We start from the raw sequence: 14,753 nt of genomic DNA on the forward strand, positions 1-14,753 counted from the left end.
ACTGAAGACGATGTTTTTGAATGAATGATTTAGTGGTTGCACGCCAGTTTGTTGTTGTAGGGACATCAACTTTACATTTTCACACCTCTAAACATGAAGCTGAACAAAACTAACGGTGATTGGTTGCTTTACATGTCAGTCAAATGGCCTCTTGGGTTTTCGTTGTCGAATTAAAGCTGATTCATTGGCCTGTTCTGCTGTCAGTTTGAAGGTCTGGACATGTGAGATTATTTTCGCATTAATATTTTATCTGGTCATAATTTGATATTATAGTCCATTTTGCAATTATAATATTATAATTTATGTGAATAACAATATACGTAGTATTAAATTATTATAGTATACTTCTTTATCAGAATTTGTTTCCAGTGGGGTTAGAAAAATCAACTTAATCCATGATATCACATCTTAATATGTTACGCAATTTTGTTTCTCAAGTGGTTTTCATCAAGTAGATGTGTAGATGTTTTTCTGGAAAACAAGACAAAAATAATGATTTAGAAAATTAATTGTTGCACTTAAAAAGATGCTCTGACCATTGAAAGAAACATTTTTTTTATATAATATAATATATATTGCAGAGGCATTCTGAGCCCTCAGAGATTTTTAAACATGTATGCCCAATGTCAAGACTAGAAGTTCTGAAAACATTTTCATTGATATGAAATGGGATTTGGATTCAAGTTAAACGTGCCCCTGCTTTAATCCAAATCAATGAACATAGCAGGAATGTGTCTGAGTGTTATTAAAGTGCTGTGTCTGTGTGATGGTTAGGCTAATTTAAGAGGAGAAGTAACGTATGTGAGATTTTTCTCTTGCTTCCCACTGAGGGGGAGCCACTCAGGGGGCAGCAGTTGATGGACAGATCATACAAGCGTCTAATAGCAATTAAAAATTTTGGTTGCCTTTTTGGTTGTCATGGAGATGAAACATAATATCACTGTACCAGGGAGAGCAGGAGATGAGCAGTTATCTTCAGAGCTGAGAGGAAACACGCGAATTGGGAACTATATGATTTTGATTCTATATTTTTTTATTATTTTAGAAGTACTTCAAGCCATTGCTGCAAATTACATCAGTTTCCATTTTGCTTTGATCGATGTCCCATGGGTCTCCCAACCTGACTTGCCCTTTGCCTTCCCTGTATCCCCAGTGCACCTGTACAAGTGTGACGCACGGCGGGAGAGCTGTGGACTGTGTCTGAAGGCGGACCCTCTGTTTGGCTGTGTGTGGTGTAAGGGAGAGAACCGTTGCTCTCTGAAACAGCACTGTCCTCACCCGCAGAGCATGTGGCTCGAGCACAATGGCATCAATAGCAAGTGCACGCACCCCAGAATCACAAAGGTAAAACTGTGCACCAATCCACACAAAATAGACCGTATAGAGTCCAGAAGTATGAGATCACTAATGGAAATGCATCTGTTTTTCAGTTTTCTGAAATGCAAATCTTAATGTTTTCTAATCCAATTCATTTTACAACACTTAATAATTTTTTCATTGTAAAATTTCCTGGTTTAAATTAGATGTTGTATATAAGATTTTTAATGTGGTCTCAGACATTTGGACCCCACTGTAGACAGTATATATAGGTCACTACCCATGACATTTGAGGTCTTTCCCAGGGCCAAGCCCGTGAATTTACAACTGGTTTAGAGGTGAAAAGTTTTCAAAGGTGAACTACAAATGTTGAAACAATTTTATTTAGAGTCAAGCTTAAACTATCTGTTACATCATAAAAGTCTGGGTTTTTGTCATTCTTAGTATATTATGTTCCACAGATACAATAAAACTCTGATAACATAAACAGATGTCACAGAAATGCTCAGTTGTACTCACTGAAATATGCATGTTTTATGGTTAACCATCATTGTGAAGATGAACAGTTGATATAAACTGAAAGAAAAGATGGAGGAGGAACAGATGGGTGCATTGCTGAAAGAGTTATGATGGAAGTGTGACCTTGGGCAAAATACTGAGGGTGAAAGAATGGCGAGGAAGAGTGGAAGGATGGAGGAGAGGAGAAACATTGAAGCCTCTGCACCATCAACTCCATCTGTAGCGCCCCATCAAAATGATTGAAGAACATATAGCGGAAAGGGAACGCTACCTGTTTGAGTGCCCCAGGCTCTGAATGACGAACAGCAGTTGTGTCTGAAGCTTGTTAATCAAACTCAGAAACTTGTTGGTACGAGGAAGTGCTCATTCACAGAAAAATACAAGAAAAATTATAGAAAGTACTGTAATTAAATCGATTTTTTTGACTAGTTTTATCATTGATCATGTGTCCAGTCGATTAGAAAAGTAAAAGTATGCCTATCCTCAACAAGCTGCACTATTATTAACGTTTAATACTAATTACATCATAAACCCAGTTCATTCTGCATCATTCTGCCATCTGTTTAAAGTATCACTTCAAACAATCACTTCGGTGCTTTGTTTGATCATAGCTGAAGTTGTAATTGCCAATTAACACTTTGAAAGTCTGAAATGGAAGTAAGCCAAGCAGTATTGTGAAGGGAATTCCTGGACTGAGCTCCTCTATTTTTATTCCATCTCCAGATCTGAGCTCTCCTCGTGCCTCATAAATACTCTCTCTCTCTCTGATTATCACTTTCGGTGTCTTTCTTTCAATTGATCGGCTCACAGGTCGTAATGTATTCTAATGTACTATTACTGTGACATTGTAGATGAGGAATCTTTCGCTGACATTGAAGTGGATGGTGATTAAGTGTTTTTCCTTCAACAACCGTCAATTAGCTTGTCAAAGTCACAAATCTAATCAACTCCCCATCTCCTAATGAAAAGAGACTACTCTGTTTCTCTCTCCAGCTCATACTCATCTACACTCCTGCTTTATTCTTTTAGCGGAAGGTTGCAGTTTTACAATGACTTTCCAGTAAAGTATCAGTAAAGTGGGTCTGTTATTTAATTTTAAATAATCATTTGGTGTATCGTAATACTCAAAGATGTCCGAAAAAGCTATAACGCCCTAAGGGCATAGTAAAGACATTGATAGTATCATAGAAGAGGAAAACTCTGATTAAACTGAATTACTGTAGAGATAAATTACGACAGTACTATAATGTTCCTTAAAATGCTTGGTCCAGACAGGGTGTGTTCGTAGTACACTGGAATGTTTAAAATTTAAACACACAGTCAGAGCCTTTGGGATATCAATATTCCCACAGTGCTCTGAAGCCAATAAAGAACCTGTGAAAAACTTGAATCTCTCTGCTACGATCAGGACATGTGATGGGTTAAAGGGAAATTACTTCTCTACCAGGCTGCTAATGAGATCTCTGACCTAAAGTTGGATCATTATCAGGCTGGAAATAATGACAGAGCCAAGATGTTAACATGTCTATATTGCCCTTTGGGATCCAACGGTCCCTCGTTTTGCCAAGATGAGGAATGGGTGTCCTACATTTGGCCTAATAGCCAAGCTGTCAATACACTTATGAGGCCCGACCTCAGACACGTGGGTCAAGACTGTCAGAATATGTTTGATAGGCTCTTTTTATAGTGCTGATGAATAGTCACTCAATAAAAGAGCTGTTCATCTTGTGTAGTTTCAGCTAAACACTGGCCTGTGTTATTCACAAGTACATCTATTCAAAAATGCATTGTGGGAATGAATTGCATGCATACATTACTAACCCTCCCTACACACACACACACACATTTCAGCAGGTTAATGTTACCAGAGAAATTGTACATCTGTTTTTTATTTTATTATTTATTATTTAAATTGTTATAACCCCACTGATCAGAGCCATGGAGTTGGAAGAATAATTTATTCTGATTGGATTGCTGGTTCTGTTATGACTATATGGACCTGGCTTATGGCATTTAATAATACCCTCATCGAGCAGACATGACTCTGTCTTCACATCACAAGGCATGTTTTATGGCACATGAATTGGAAATTAAATTATTAAGTGTGATTCGCTACATTTTAATGCACCATAAATGCCTTCCTTTAACAGTGTTTAATGAATCGGCAGCCAAGTGTTTCTTGTGTTAATGGTATAACACCAGCGAAAGCATGAAGATGCTAGAGATAGCACTGTGCGAGTGCATTAGATACATTAACTCTAATCAGCCGGATTTGGTACTGCTTAGCATCCCTAGGAGCAAAGAATAAAAGGTGTTTGATCGCCTGACATGCACAGATGAAAATAAGCATCCTCGTGCACGCCCGTATTTATATTCCAATCTTAGCAGCATATGATTTTACATGCTGGTGTCGGCATATTTCTTCCCAGACGCCGACTCTGTGTTCATAAATTAGCATGGCTTTGTTTTTGCTATAGGCAGGGCTCGGCTGGCTCAGCTGGCTGTGTGGCTGATCATTATTCACCATAAGCATGCAGGCTTTGCTGCTCTGACAGAGCAGCCCAATTATCCCACTGAACCAAATCACGCACAGCTTCTCTCGCTGTCGCCCGCCCCTCACACCATCTCGCAATCACTGACTCCTGCAGGTGCATGAAGGAATCGGTTGCCGAGTCATTCTCCACTTCCTGTTGGTTCGTACCAACGACTGAGATGCCAGGGGATGTGGGAGATCTCCATGTTGTTTCTTATTCAATGGGAATGTCTCTATGGCAACTTGTCTACAGATCACTCCACTTCGAGGACCGCGTGAAGGTGGAACACTGGTGACTATTCGTGGCGAGAACCTGGGACTGGAGTTCAGTGAGATTAAGGACCATGTGAAGGTTGCAGATGTGGAATGTACACCAGTACCCGAGGGATATATCCCAGCAGAACAGTAAGTGTCTAAATTCAGAAACCCTTTTTGTTTGTAGAGCATTCAGTGTTTACGATAGTACCTGGACAGGTTTGACATTTCTTTGTTGTTTTGTAATAATGGCATATTTTTAACCTGGATTTAATGGCTAAATTATGTAATCTCTCTTGAATTGCCTCAATAGATTTGTTTTTAGTCTCTAAACAGTTGTTCTTTACAGACGCAGCCTGAGTTAGCATAATGCAGGCCTAATAAATGTTGCCAAGAACCCCGTGTCTTTTAAAAGTGCCTGATATGGATTGGCAGTAAACACAGAGAAAGCATTAAAGGACAGCAAAAGATAATTATGCATTATTTGGCAAGCATTTGAGAGAGCCCTGCTGACAGCATGAAAAATTCTCCAGCATTATTGTCCTGACCTGAAAAACCCTCTCTTTTATTCTGAGTTTCTCTGCTGCAGGTTGCTGCAGCACAAGTTTATTATTATTATTATTATTTTGGACGCTATGATAAGCTTCTTACTGTGGTGCATGAGAGAGTTTGACACCTGTCATAGAATGTTAACCATGCATAACCATTCATATTAACCATGCATGTATTATTATGGCAGGGACAGACATTAAAGTCTCTCGTGTAAAATGTTATAAATGGTTTGCTTGTTATTGTGGAACTGTTCTGGTCAACTGATTGCATATGTGTGTGTGTTTTGCAGGATTGTGTGCGAAATGGGAAAAGCGGAAAGAAGCCAGTTTGCTGGAAATGTCCAAGTGTGTGTTGGAGAGTGTCGCCCTGAGTTCATGGCCAAGTCATCTAAGTACTACTACTTTGTGGTGAGTACCTCAGTAAATCATTGCTGTAAAATACCCCCCAATGAACTGCTGGCCCGTCTACCATGTTCAGAATCATGTCTGTATAATTAAAAGTCTTTGCCACTTCAGGGTTGAAAGTGCTTGGATTTACAGTTGTGTCACTAATAAAGTGAAGTGGTCACTAGAACACTTTGACCATGTAGCCCTGCTGATGTACTTAGTCATATCAGCGGGCACTTGACCCCGCCAAGTGTTCGGTCAACACCCAGAGAGGCTACCCATAAAACATACATTTTACTACTGCTGTTGTGCAAGATTGTTTCCTCCCACAGAATCCTTTCCTCCTTTGCACAGGCATTTTTGCGCTTGTTTTACATAATGTAATTTACTAAACATTTCCCTTAATAGGGATCATGATTTACTGAAACAATTAGTGAAAAAACAATGCAAGCTTCCTAAAAAAGAACATTATTTTGTGTATTTGGTGTAATGCAATGTGTTTATGCGTTTTAAGGTAAAAAAAAAAAATAATAATAATTATTATTTTCCACATACTGTACATTATTGTTGCTCCTCTATGCTCCGCCTTTCTGAAACGCGTCAGTTTTTACAAAGCTCATCGTTCTGAGAAGCGAGGCGTGCTCTGATTGGCCAGCTATCCAGTGCGTTGTGATTGACTGAATACCTCAAGTGTGAGACAGTAATGTTATGCCCCTCACCGTATTGTGATGCCGTGTCCCGGCGCGACGACACAAAAACAGTGAAAACCCATTATAAATGAGGCATTTGTTGCATCCAGTGGGGACATAATTACTGATTATAATGACGTATACTGTCTTTTTACGCGTTGCATTGCATCTCTTTTTGAAGAAAATTATGCATTCATAAACCCATAAGGAAGGCTGGCAGGTGAATTATTTACTGTTATGCTAAGCCAACAGCATAGTGGTATTCTAAGCCAATGTGCTTACCAACTGAGAAAAACTACATAGAATTTTTTAGCATTTTTTGTTTTGGTTATACAAGACATTCATCAGCATATTTATATGGTTGAGACCACATACATAAAGTGATTTTGTAAGATTTTTTGGATTAAGAAAAGCTCTTTCGGCCAGTAGGATTCCGTCTTTGATAGGATTTTGCATGACATTGGCCATTTTCTCTTGCTTCTAGTACTCCCAGTGCACAAGCTGATATAACACCCATAATCAGATTGTGATCGAGCCATCCAAATGAATTGAGCTGCAGTGTAATTTTTCCCGTTATAGAGCCATTTTATAGCGTTTATCAGTTTTATGCAAACATTAATGGCTTTTATGTCTCATTCAGATGTAGTAATTGGATTATGTGATTCTTAGGTGAGGAGGGCAATTGGTGTTCTGACAAAAGGAGGTGATAATCAGATTGGGAAAGAGATACAGAGGAATGAAAAACATGAGGGATTGTTGCCTCACCTTTTTTGTGTGATTTGTGAGCTTATAAATAAGTCCCATTGCTTGTTTTGGCCTTGCTTTCTACAGATCCCTAGACTATTGAGTTTAAAGCCGAGCCGAGGGCCAGTATCTGGAGGCACCATAGTTAACATCACCGGCAGCAACCTGGATGCGGGCAGCAATGTCTCAATCATGTTTAAAGACCAGAAGTGCACCTATCAAAGGTAGGGTTGAATGGAAAGGTAGAGCACACTGCCCTTTGAGATGTCATCATGCTTTTTGGTTAGTTTGCCGGTCATTCAAAGCCTCTGATCGATCCAAACCACCAAAGAAAGTCAATATTGATCTTAAGAGCTTGAGAGTTTATGATCTGTAATCTATAACATCAATAGCCATCACTCTATTCTTGCATCAGGTGCAGCCACAGTGTCTGATCATATGAACAGAAGATTAAATTAGTATGCTTTGCTTTAATGGGAATACTCTTTACAGCCACAAACAACAACTCTTTAATAATATAAAACCAATTAACTGAACCAATTCCTAAAGCAGGTATTAATACATTTATAATAATTGCATTATTTAAATTTTTCCAATTTTTGAAACACTTAAATGTTGAAAAAAGTGTAAAGGAAGTCTACTCATACACTGGGGGTTTTTTTCTGTTTGGCAAAGCAGGCGAGGAGGACAGTGGATAACGTGTCGCTCTCATGCCTCTATGCAAGGCTATGGAAACGTATCCGTATCGGTATTTGTGGATAAAGCCCATATTCACAAAGATCTCAAGTTCGAGTATGTGGAGGACCCCACTGTCACCAAACTTGAACCTGAGTGGAGCATTTTCAGGTGTGTGTACTACAAAGCCAGTTAAGATAAGGCTGTTGGGGAAATAGCCCTTAATTTTGCCCTCAGACAGCGCAATTTTTCAAAATGGTCATCATGAACTTTTTGTAGTTAAAAATGTTGATTTTAATAAAAAAAAAATGATCTAAAGATTATTGTAATGAACCTCAAAAAGTGAAAGTTTAACAAACATGGTGTTTTCACAGTGGCAACACACCAGTGACTGTGACCGGGACAAACCTGGACATCATCCAGACTCCTCTCATCAGAGCCAAATATAAGAACTTGGAGACAGTCAACGTAAGTGCAAACGCTTTCCACAGTAAATGATCACTCGGCCTTCATCTAACCTGAGGCTAGTGAACTGGAATGACCATTAGCAGACTATTCTCCCTGCTCCAATCACCTGTGTCGGCTGCGCACCATTGGATCTGGGACAGTAGCTGCATAAAAGAGGGAAATAAGGAGAGAATGAAACAAAGAAACAGACAGAGAACAGGAAAACTGCCAGGTCTCAGCAGTAGTAGCAGCAATGTTCCCATTGTGCGGGAAAGAGGAGAATGCCATAACACAGGGTGGATGCATAGACAAGGATATCATGTTCCCCGTCTTCAGAATGGACCCAAAGAGCCATGGGGAGGCTGCACTCAATGAGATCTGATTGAAAGGCAACAGAGACAAAAGAGCGTAATGTTATCTCGGGCACGTATCTCACACATGGCCGCGTTTAGCATCTGGGCTGCGATATGATTAGGCTTTGGCACACTGTTCCTCAAAGCACAGCAGAAAAAAGTCATACCCTACCTCGCAGTCTCTGAAAGAAGTTGTTTGTGGGGCACAAGACGTCTCATATCCTTGTTTGTAATGAGATCGCTCATAACTAGTCTGAAAAGAGTTTGACCACACTTTGTGCGGTGAAAAAAAATAAGGTGACCTGAAATCTATTTTATCTTGAACAATTCCACCCATTACAACCTTCTAAAGAAGCCTTTGTGTTAGAGGAAGTGAAGGTTCGACTGGCCTGGCTGCTACAGCTTTGAGAGAAATCCAATTAAAATGACTGGACATATCTGTAGGGATGTTTTTGATGGCGAGTGTGCTGTCTGGGTATTTTAACAGCCAACTGCAAAGCACTGTGGGTTCACAAAACTCAAGGGTCTTGTCTGGCTTTTTATTTATACACTTCAAAGTGAATGCATATATAGGTTTTAATAAACCTATGCCATATCTTTGCATTTAATAAACCTGACCTGTTAATAAGAAAAAGGGGGAAAATTAAAGAAGTGGGCTGAGAAACACTGACTTCCTGTAAATAATGATGTGTACAGAATCAGAGTCAAATGTAGTCAAATGCCTGATAACTGCATTTAGTATATATGTGTGACCTATGTTAGAGAAAGAAGAGAGATAAGGACAGAGAGTCAAGGAGAGATGGCAATGTCAAATCTCTCTCAGGGAAGTGCGGTTAATTATCAGTTGGTGAGTCACCAGCAGTTCAGGCACAATCAGAGTGTGGCCCTATTAAAAGTGCTAATAATTTAGTGCTGCTTTGTTGAGACAAAACCTCTTTTCTAGGAGGTTGAGGTTAAATCCAGCTATTTTTATTATTGCATAACTGATTAAAACAGTCTTAGTCTGAATTACTTTTTGTAATGTAAATGGAGTATAGATGTAAATCTAAATCTAAATGCTTGTTTTATTCTGAATTGCACATGGACTGCAAATGACTTATTGAATGTTCAATGTCATCTGTTTCCAGATATGTCAGGTTCTGAGTCCCACCACTATGCAATGCATGGCCCCAGAGCTTCCCTACAGTCTAAGCAGGCAGAAGGAAGTGCCAGAGAGACCCGATGAGTTCGGCTTCATCCTGGACAATGTTCAGTCTGTGCTGGCCCTCAACAACACCAACTTCATCTACTACCCAAATCCAGTGTTTGAACCTCTTAGCGTGTCTGGGGTCCAGGAGCTCAAGCCAGGGTCTCCCATCATACTCAAGGTAAATCAAGCATTTACATAAATTTCAGCATTGTTGGTCTTTCAATTGTCCATTGTGCTTTCTACATTTTGTGAATGTGATTTTCAGGGTAGAAACTTCCTCCCTCCAGCCCCGGGTGGCAACGGGAAGCTCAACTACACTGTTCTAATTGGAGACAAATCATGCACATTAACTGTATCAGATACTCAACTGCTCTGCGAATCGCCCAATCTGACTGGTCGACATAAGGTTCTGGTAAGTTGCTGAATACTGGGGCGCATATCCACTTTTCGCAGTGAACTAATGCTTTGGGGACTTTGTGGTTATTGTACTTTCTGAGAAGTTGACAGAGAAATAGAAAATACCTCCTCAATAAGACTTATTAGGGCTAAAAAACCTAATAAAAACATTTTATGCTTCTCAGTGGGTATTTTAGGTGTCTGTCTGCTTCACTGCCTGCTTGTTGACAGTCATGTGAAGTGAAAGTGCTGCAAACCTTTACAGCCATGAGCTCACAAATGGAACAGACACATTATTAGCCTCTGCTGTTGGGTCATTATGACACAGTAACAACAAACGTATATGTATATTGATCTTCTTCGAATGGTAGCTCAGGTGATTGAACAAGGTACCAGTCTGCTAATTTTACCTACTACGAAGTATTGGATTCATTCAAATCTTCACAAAATGTGCTTCATTTTAGGCCCGTGTAGGTGGCATTGAGTTCTCTCCAGGTGTAGTCCACATCACCTCTGACAGTCCCCTCAGCAGCACCGCTGTCATCAGCATTGCTGGGGCAGGTGGCCTCCTCATCTTCTTCATCGTCATTGTCCTCATTGCCTACAAGCGCAAATCCCGTGAGAGTGACCTCACTCTCAAGCGCCTGCAGATGCAGATGGACAACCTGGAGTCCAGAGTAGCCTTGGAGTGCAAGGAGGGTAAGTAGTCGGGAAGTGGTTTGACTCTGGAGTAAAATGGTGATGTCAATCCAGATTGTGAGTCCAGAATTTGCACAATCCAGTATGATCAAAAATGATCAAAATGCTTCATTAACTGCCTCTGCAACATTTGTAAGACATTTGCACAGATTTTATGTTTTTACGAGAAGTATTTAGTGATCTCAGTCTATTTGTTCTTCGTGTTTTGCATCTTCCGCAGCATTTGCAGAGCTGCAGACGGATATTCACGAGCTGACCAGCGATCTGGACGGAGCTGGTATTCCATTCTTAGACTACCGCACATACACAATGCGAGTCCTGTTTCCTGGCATTGAGGAGCACCCAGTCCTTAGAGACCTGGAGGTAATCTAACAATTTTACTGATGCAAAAAATGTTTTGTGCAATAACAAATTTGCATCCAAAGGGCCCTTTACTGAGTTTCTGAGATGTACATGCATACATTTGCATATTCATGTATGCATGTAATTACTGCACATTGTACCTGTGTGAGGAACATTCACAGTGATGGCTGCTAAGTATATATTTTTTTCTTTCTGTTTTTCGGTTCTGAAGGACTAACAGCACAGTGGGGTTGTTGGAAATTAAAGCTGTCACTGTGCTGTTTGTGTTCACCCTCAGTAAACAAAAGGCAGCAGCTCTCATTATAATCTACATGTGTGCTCTTTCTCTCTCTCGCTCATTTTTTTCTTAAAGTAATGAGCTGCTCTCTGATTCACAATCAGTCTTTCGTTAATAACAGTAATGACATGCGACTCAACTGTTTTTTTCCCAGAGTGTGGGGAACAGAATTAAAATCTAACGCAGGGTACACCGAGCTATGGGTTATTTACTCCCCCCACTATGACAGTGATGGACAGTTTTAATTGAATCACACACATTTCTTCAGCCAACATATGAGCCATACCTTACTTGCTTATGCCAGCTGAGCTCTGGTTCTAATCAGCTATATCAATTAAGACTTAATTGGAATAAACGTCCCCACTCTCTGGAAAAGTTTATTGTAAAATCACAGCTAATGACAGGAGCCGTCTTGAGATTTTGACAGGTGTTTAATTATTATTGATGACGCAAATTACATCAAATGATGTCATGAGGTCTCTGTGTGGTTAAGTGTTTGTTATCGGGTATTCTAATTGCACAATAAATGCAATATTGCACAATAAATACAATATTGATTGTATTTGGTTCTCTTCAGTTTAAATGCCTGTGAGGATGACAAAATAATTAAATGCATGACAAAAATAACATTTGACATATTTGTGATGAGTTGGTTAGCTCTGAAGGGAAGTCGACATGAAATAATGCAATAATTGGATGCATTTCTGATTGAAATTAGACTTTCAGTGAGAAAATGTAGAGCAGGACTTGAATTTAATTTATCAAACAATAATAATAATAATAATATTAAATAAATTCAACAATTTGAATAAAATATTCTATTTTTTTCTTAACATTCACTAATAAATTGTACAAAATAAGATCTAGAATGTGTATTTATAAAGCAAATGGTGTCATAAATATGTTGATGCTGTATAAATATGCTGGTGAATTCTCACATTCAGGCTGTGAAATGTCATCTGTTTGTAACCATTTTTTTTCTGCAGGTGCCAGGTTACAGACAGGAACAGGTGGAGAAGGGCCTAAAACTATTTGGACAGCTTATCAACAACAAGGTTTTCCTGCTGTCCTTCATCCGAACCCTAGAGTCTCAGAGAGGCTTCTCCATGCGAGACCGCGGTAATGTCGCCTCCTTGATCATGACCGTTTTGCAAAGTAAACTTGAGTATGCAACGGACGTGCTCAAACACCTGCTGTCTGACCTCATTGACAAGAACCTGGAAAGCAAGAACCATCCCAAACTCTTACTCAGAAGGTACTAGACACATTGCACATGAAGAGTCATCTTAAAAAATCTAGTCTTGCAGTTCAGTGGGTTTTACTGATTATAAATGCCCCTCAAGTGAGAGTAATCAACATGCTCTAAATTTTGGGATCATTTCAATCTGCCTATAATTCTAATTATAGTCAACTTCATAAACGAGAGCAGATGACCTCTGCGAATTGTCTTTGATATGTGGACTCTAGTGCACTGAATGGGAGTAATTGCATTTGGGGACATTAAAATGCACACTTTCTCTCCCAAACATGTAATGCACTGACATGTTCGTCATTGAATTGTAATTAGGATTAATTAGTTTGAGATCCAATTAACAGTGCACTAAAAACCTACTGAATGTTGGGAGATATGTGAACCTCAATTCCCCATGCAATCAACTCCTTTGCATCTCTGTATTCTAACAGCATAGAGGACAATATTAATACCATATCATATTGATTTTTCATTAATTTCGCTCATTTGAACACTTCTAATGTTTATTTCATTTTTCTTAATGTTCTAGCGATCGATTTGTAAAGTTAGTTGACTGACACTTCTGATATGTTTGCTAACTGAAACTACTGGGATGAAAAAATAGAGTGCTTTCAAAGCAAAATAATGACATGAAATACAAATTAATGTGTTGGTCAAAATAAGCTTGCTAATAGCGATAGGCTGATCATGTGACAACTACAAGAGGAGCTCCTTGACTGAATCATAACTGATTCAACACCCTTGATGGCAGGCGTGATTAATTGAAACAAGCGAAGGGAAGATTAATTGCACAAAGAGCTGCTGTGCATATTAGCGGTGGAAAATAAAAGAGATTTTTCTTTGTTTCAGTCAGGCTTCTGTCAGAGTCAAATCCAACCCTATCACCTTTTTGTATGCACCTGAAACATCTACACATTGTGATGGATGTTTGCTACAATGTCTCATCATGACCTAGCTTTCAACCTGTGGCTCTCAATAGGTTCTGCTTCAGGTTCCAGATTCAACATTTTACAAAAATTCTTTATTGAATAAAAATAATTAGTATAAGAAAACACTAAAATGTATTAAACCATAAAGTGTGTAGATGAGAAGCACTGTTTTAGTTCTATTATTTCAATGGGTTAAACCCTCACGGGTATATAGAGCGATCTTCATCACATGGAACCTGTCTAACCTCCAGCACCTGCTCAGCAAAGCACGATACAGAGCACTGGACCAGAACAGGGAAGCTTAACCTGTGTCTGAGAATAATTTTCTCATCCCTGTCTCTCTTTCACTGCATGATTTCTAAATCTGTGTTTAAAATGCAGAGAAGCAGGACATCTTTGGCAGAAGCCTCCAACCAGCTTTCGTTTCCCCATTTCCAAGAAAGCGCTTGCGACGGCCGCCCCATCTGTCCAGCCTCAACCTGAGTTCACAAGCACACACAGGCTAACTAACTAACGGGCGGCTTCTAGAACCATCTGTCGTATTTCTCCTTCTCCCTGGCTCCCTGCAGCCCACTCTCCTCGTCTACGAATAAAAATAACCTCTCAGATCATGTAGCCCATTTTCTCTATATGTATGGCATCAGTGAAGTCCACGTGGGTCTCCTGTTCCTGCATATGCTCGTACACATATTTTTACTCAGACATTTAGTGACCAACACGTTCGTGCACACTTTCATACACATACACACAGTCAGGCAGAGCTGAATAGAAGTCCTGTGATTATTCTCTGGGGATAATCCTTAGTGAAGGGGGACCATGGTTACGCAGTGGGACCCGACAGTGCGCCAAGCGGACAATCTTCTCCACGTGAGGCGGAGTGCGAAATTGAAATTATTCCTGGCTTCAAGCTGCGTTCTTTAACACATGTGCATTAAGGAGGGAGAGTTTGTTTCAACAGACGATTGTTTGGTTAAGAAAATAAATCCTATGATGCTGCAAAATGAAAAACATCAGCCCATTAGCCAGGTGTGTGTCTGTTCCTGGTCAGCTTTTAGCTGAAGCATAGTTTCAATTTCATAGCAAGCTGAGACTAACTCTCAGTAAAACCTTTACTCAGTCAACTCCACTCGCTTGGCAACACAGTTAAATCTATGAACATGTTTACGAGATGCATTTTC

General features: G+C 39.6%; 1 protein-coding gene across 2 annotated transcripts in view; it reads left to right on the forward strand.

Moving 5' to 3' along the window:
• The window catches only part of plxna4 (plexin A4), a 210,270-nt gene that overhangs the window by 170,565 nt on the left and 24,952 nt on the right, over window positions 1-14,753 (forward strand). Inside the window, exons 12-22 of one of the 2 annotated variants that reach the window (XM_079398683.1) lie at window positions 1,154-1,344; window positions 4,623-4,774; window positions 5,466-5,583; window positions 7,083-7,219; window positions 7,674-7,841; window positions 8,045-8,138; window positions 9,598-9,837; window positions 9,925-10,071; window positions 10,520-10,754; window positions 10,975-11,117; window positions 12,381-12,649. In XM_079398683.1, the coding sequence (XP_079254809.1) occupies window positions 1,154-1,344; window positions 4,623-4,774; window positions 5,466-5,583; window positions 7,083-7,219; window positions 7,674-7,841; window positions 8,045-8,138; window positions 9,598-9,837; window positions 9,925-10,071; window positions 10,520-10,754; window positions 10,975-11,117; window positions 12,381-12,649 (1,894 nt within the window). Of the gene's footprint in view, window positions 1-1,153; window positions 1,345-4,622; window positions 4,775-5,465; window positions 5,584-7,082; window positions 7,220-7,670; window positions 7,842-8,044; window positions 8,139-9,597; window positions 9,838-9,924; window positions 10,072-10,519; window positions 10,755-10,974; window positions 11,118-12,380; window positions 12,650-14,753 lie in introns of both variants that reach the window. The other variant, XM_079398682.1, reaches the window with a different exon arrangement.

This window comes from Barbus barbus (genome assembly GCF_936440315.1).
Source record: "Barbus barbus genome assembly, chromosome: 39".
NCBI lineage: Eukaryota > Metazoa > Chordata > Actinopteri > Cypriniformes > Cyprinidae > Barbus > Barbus barbus.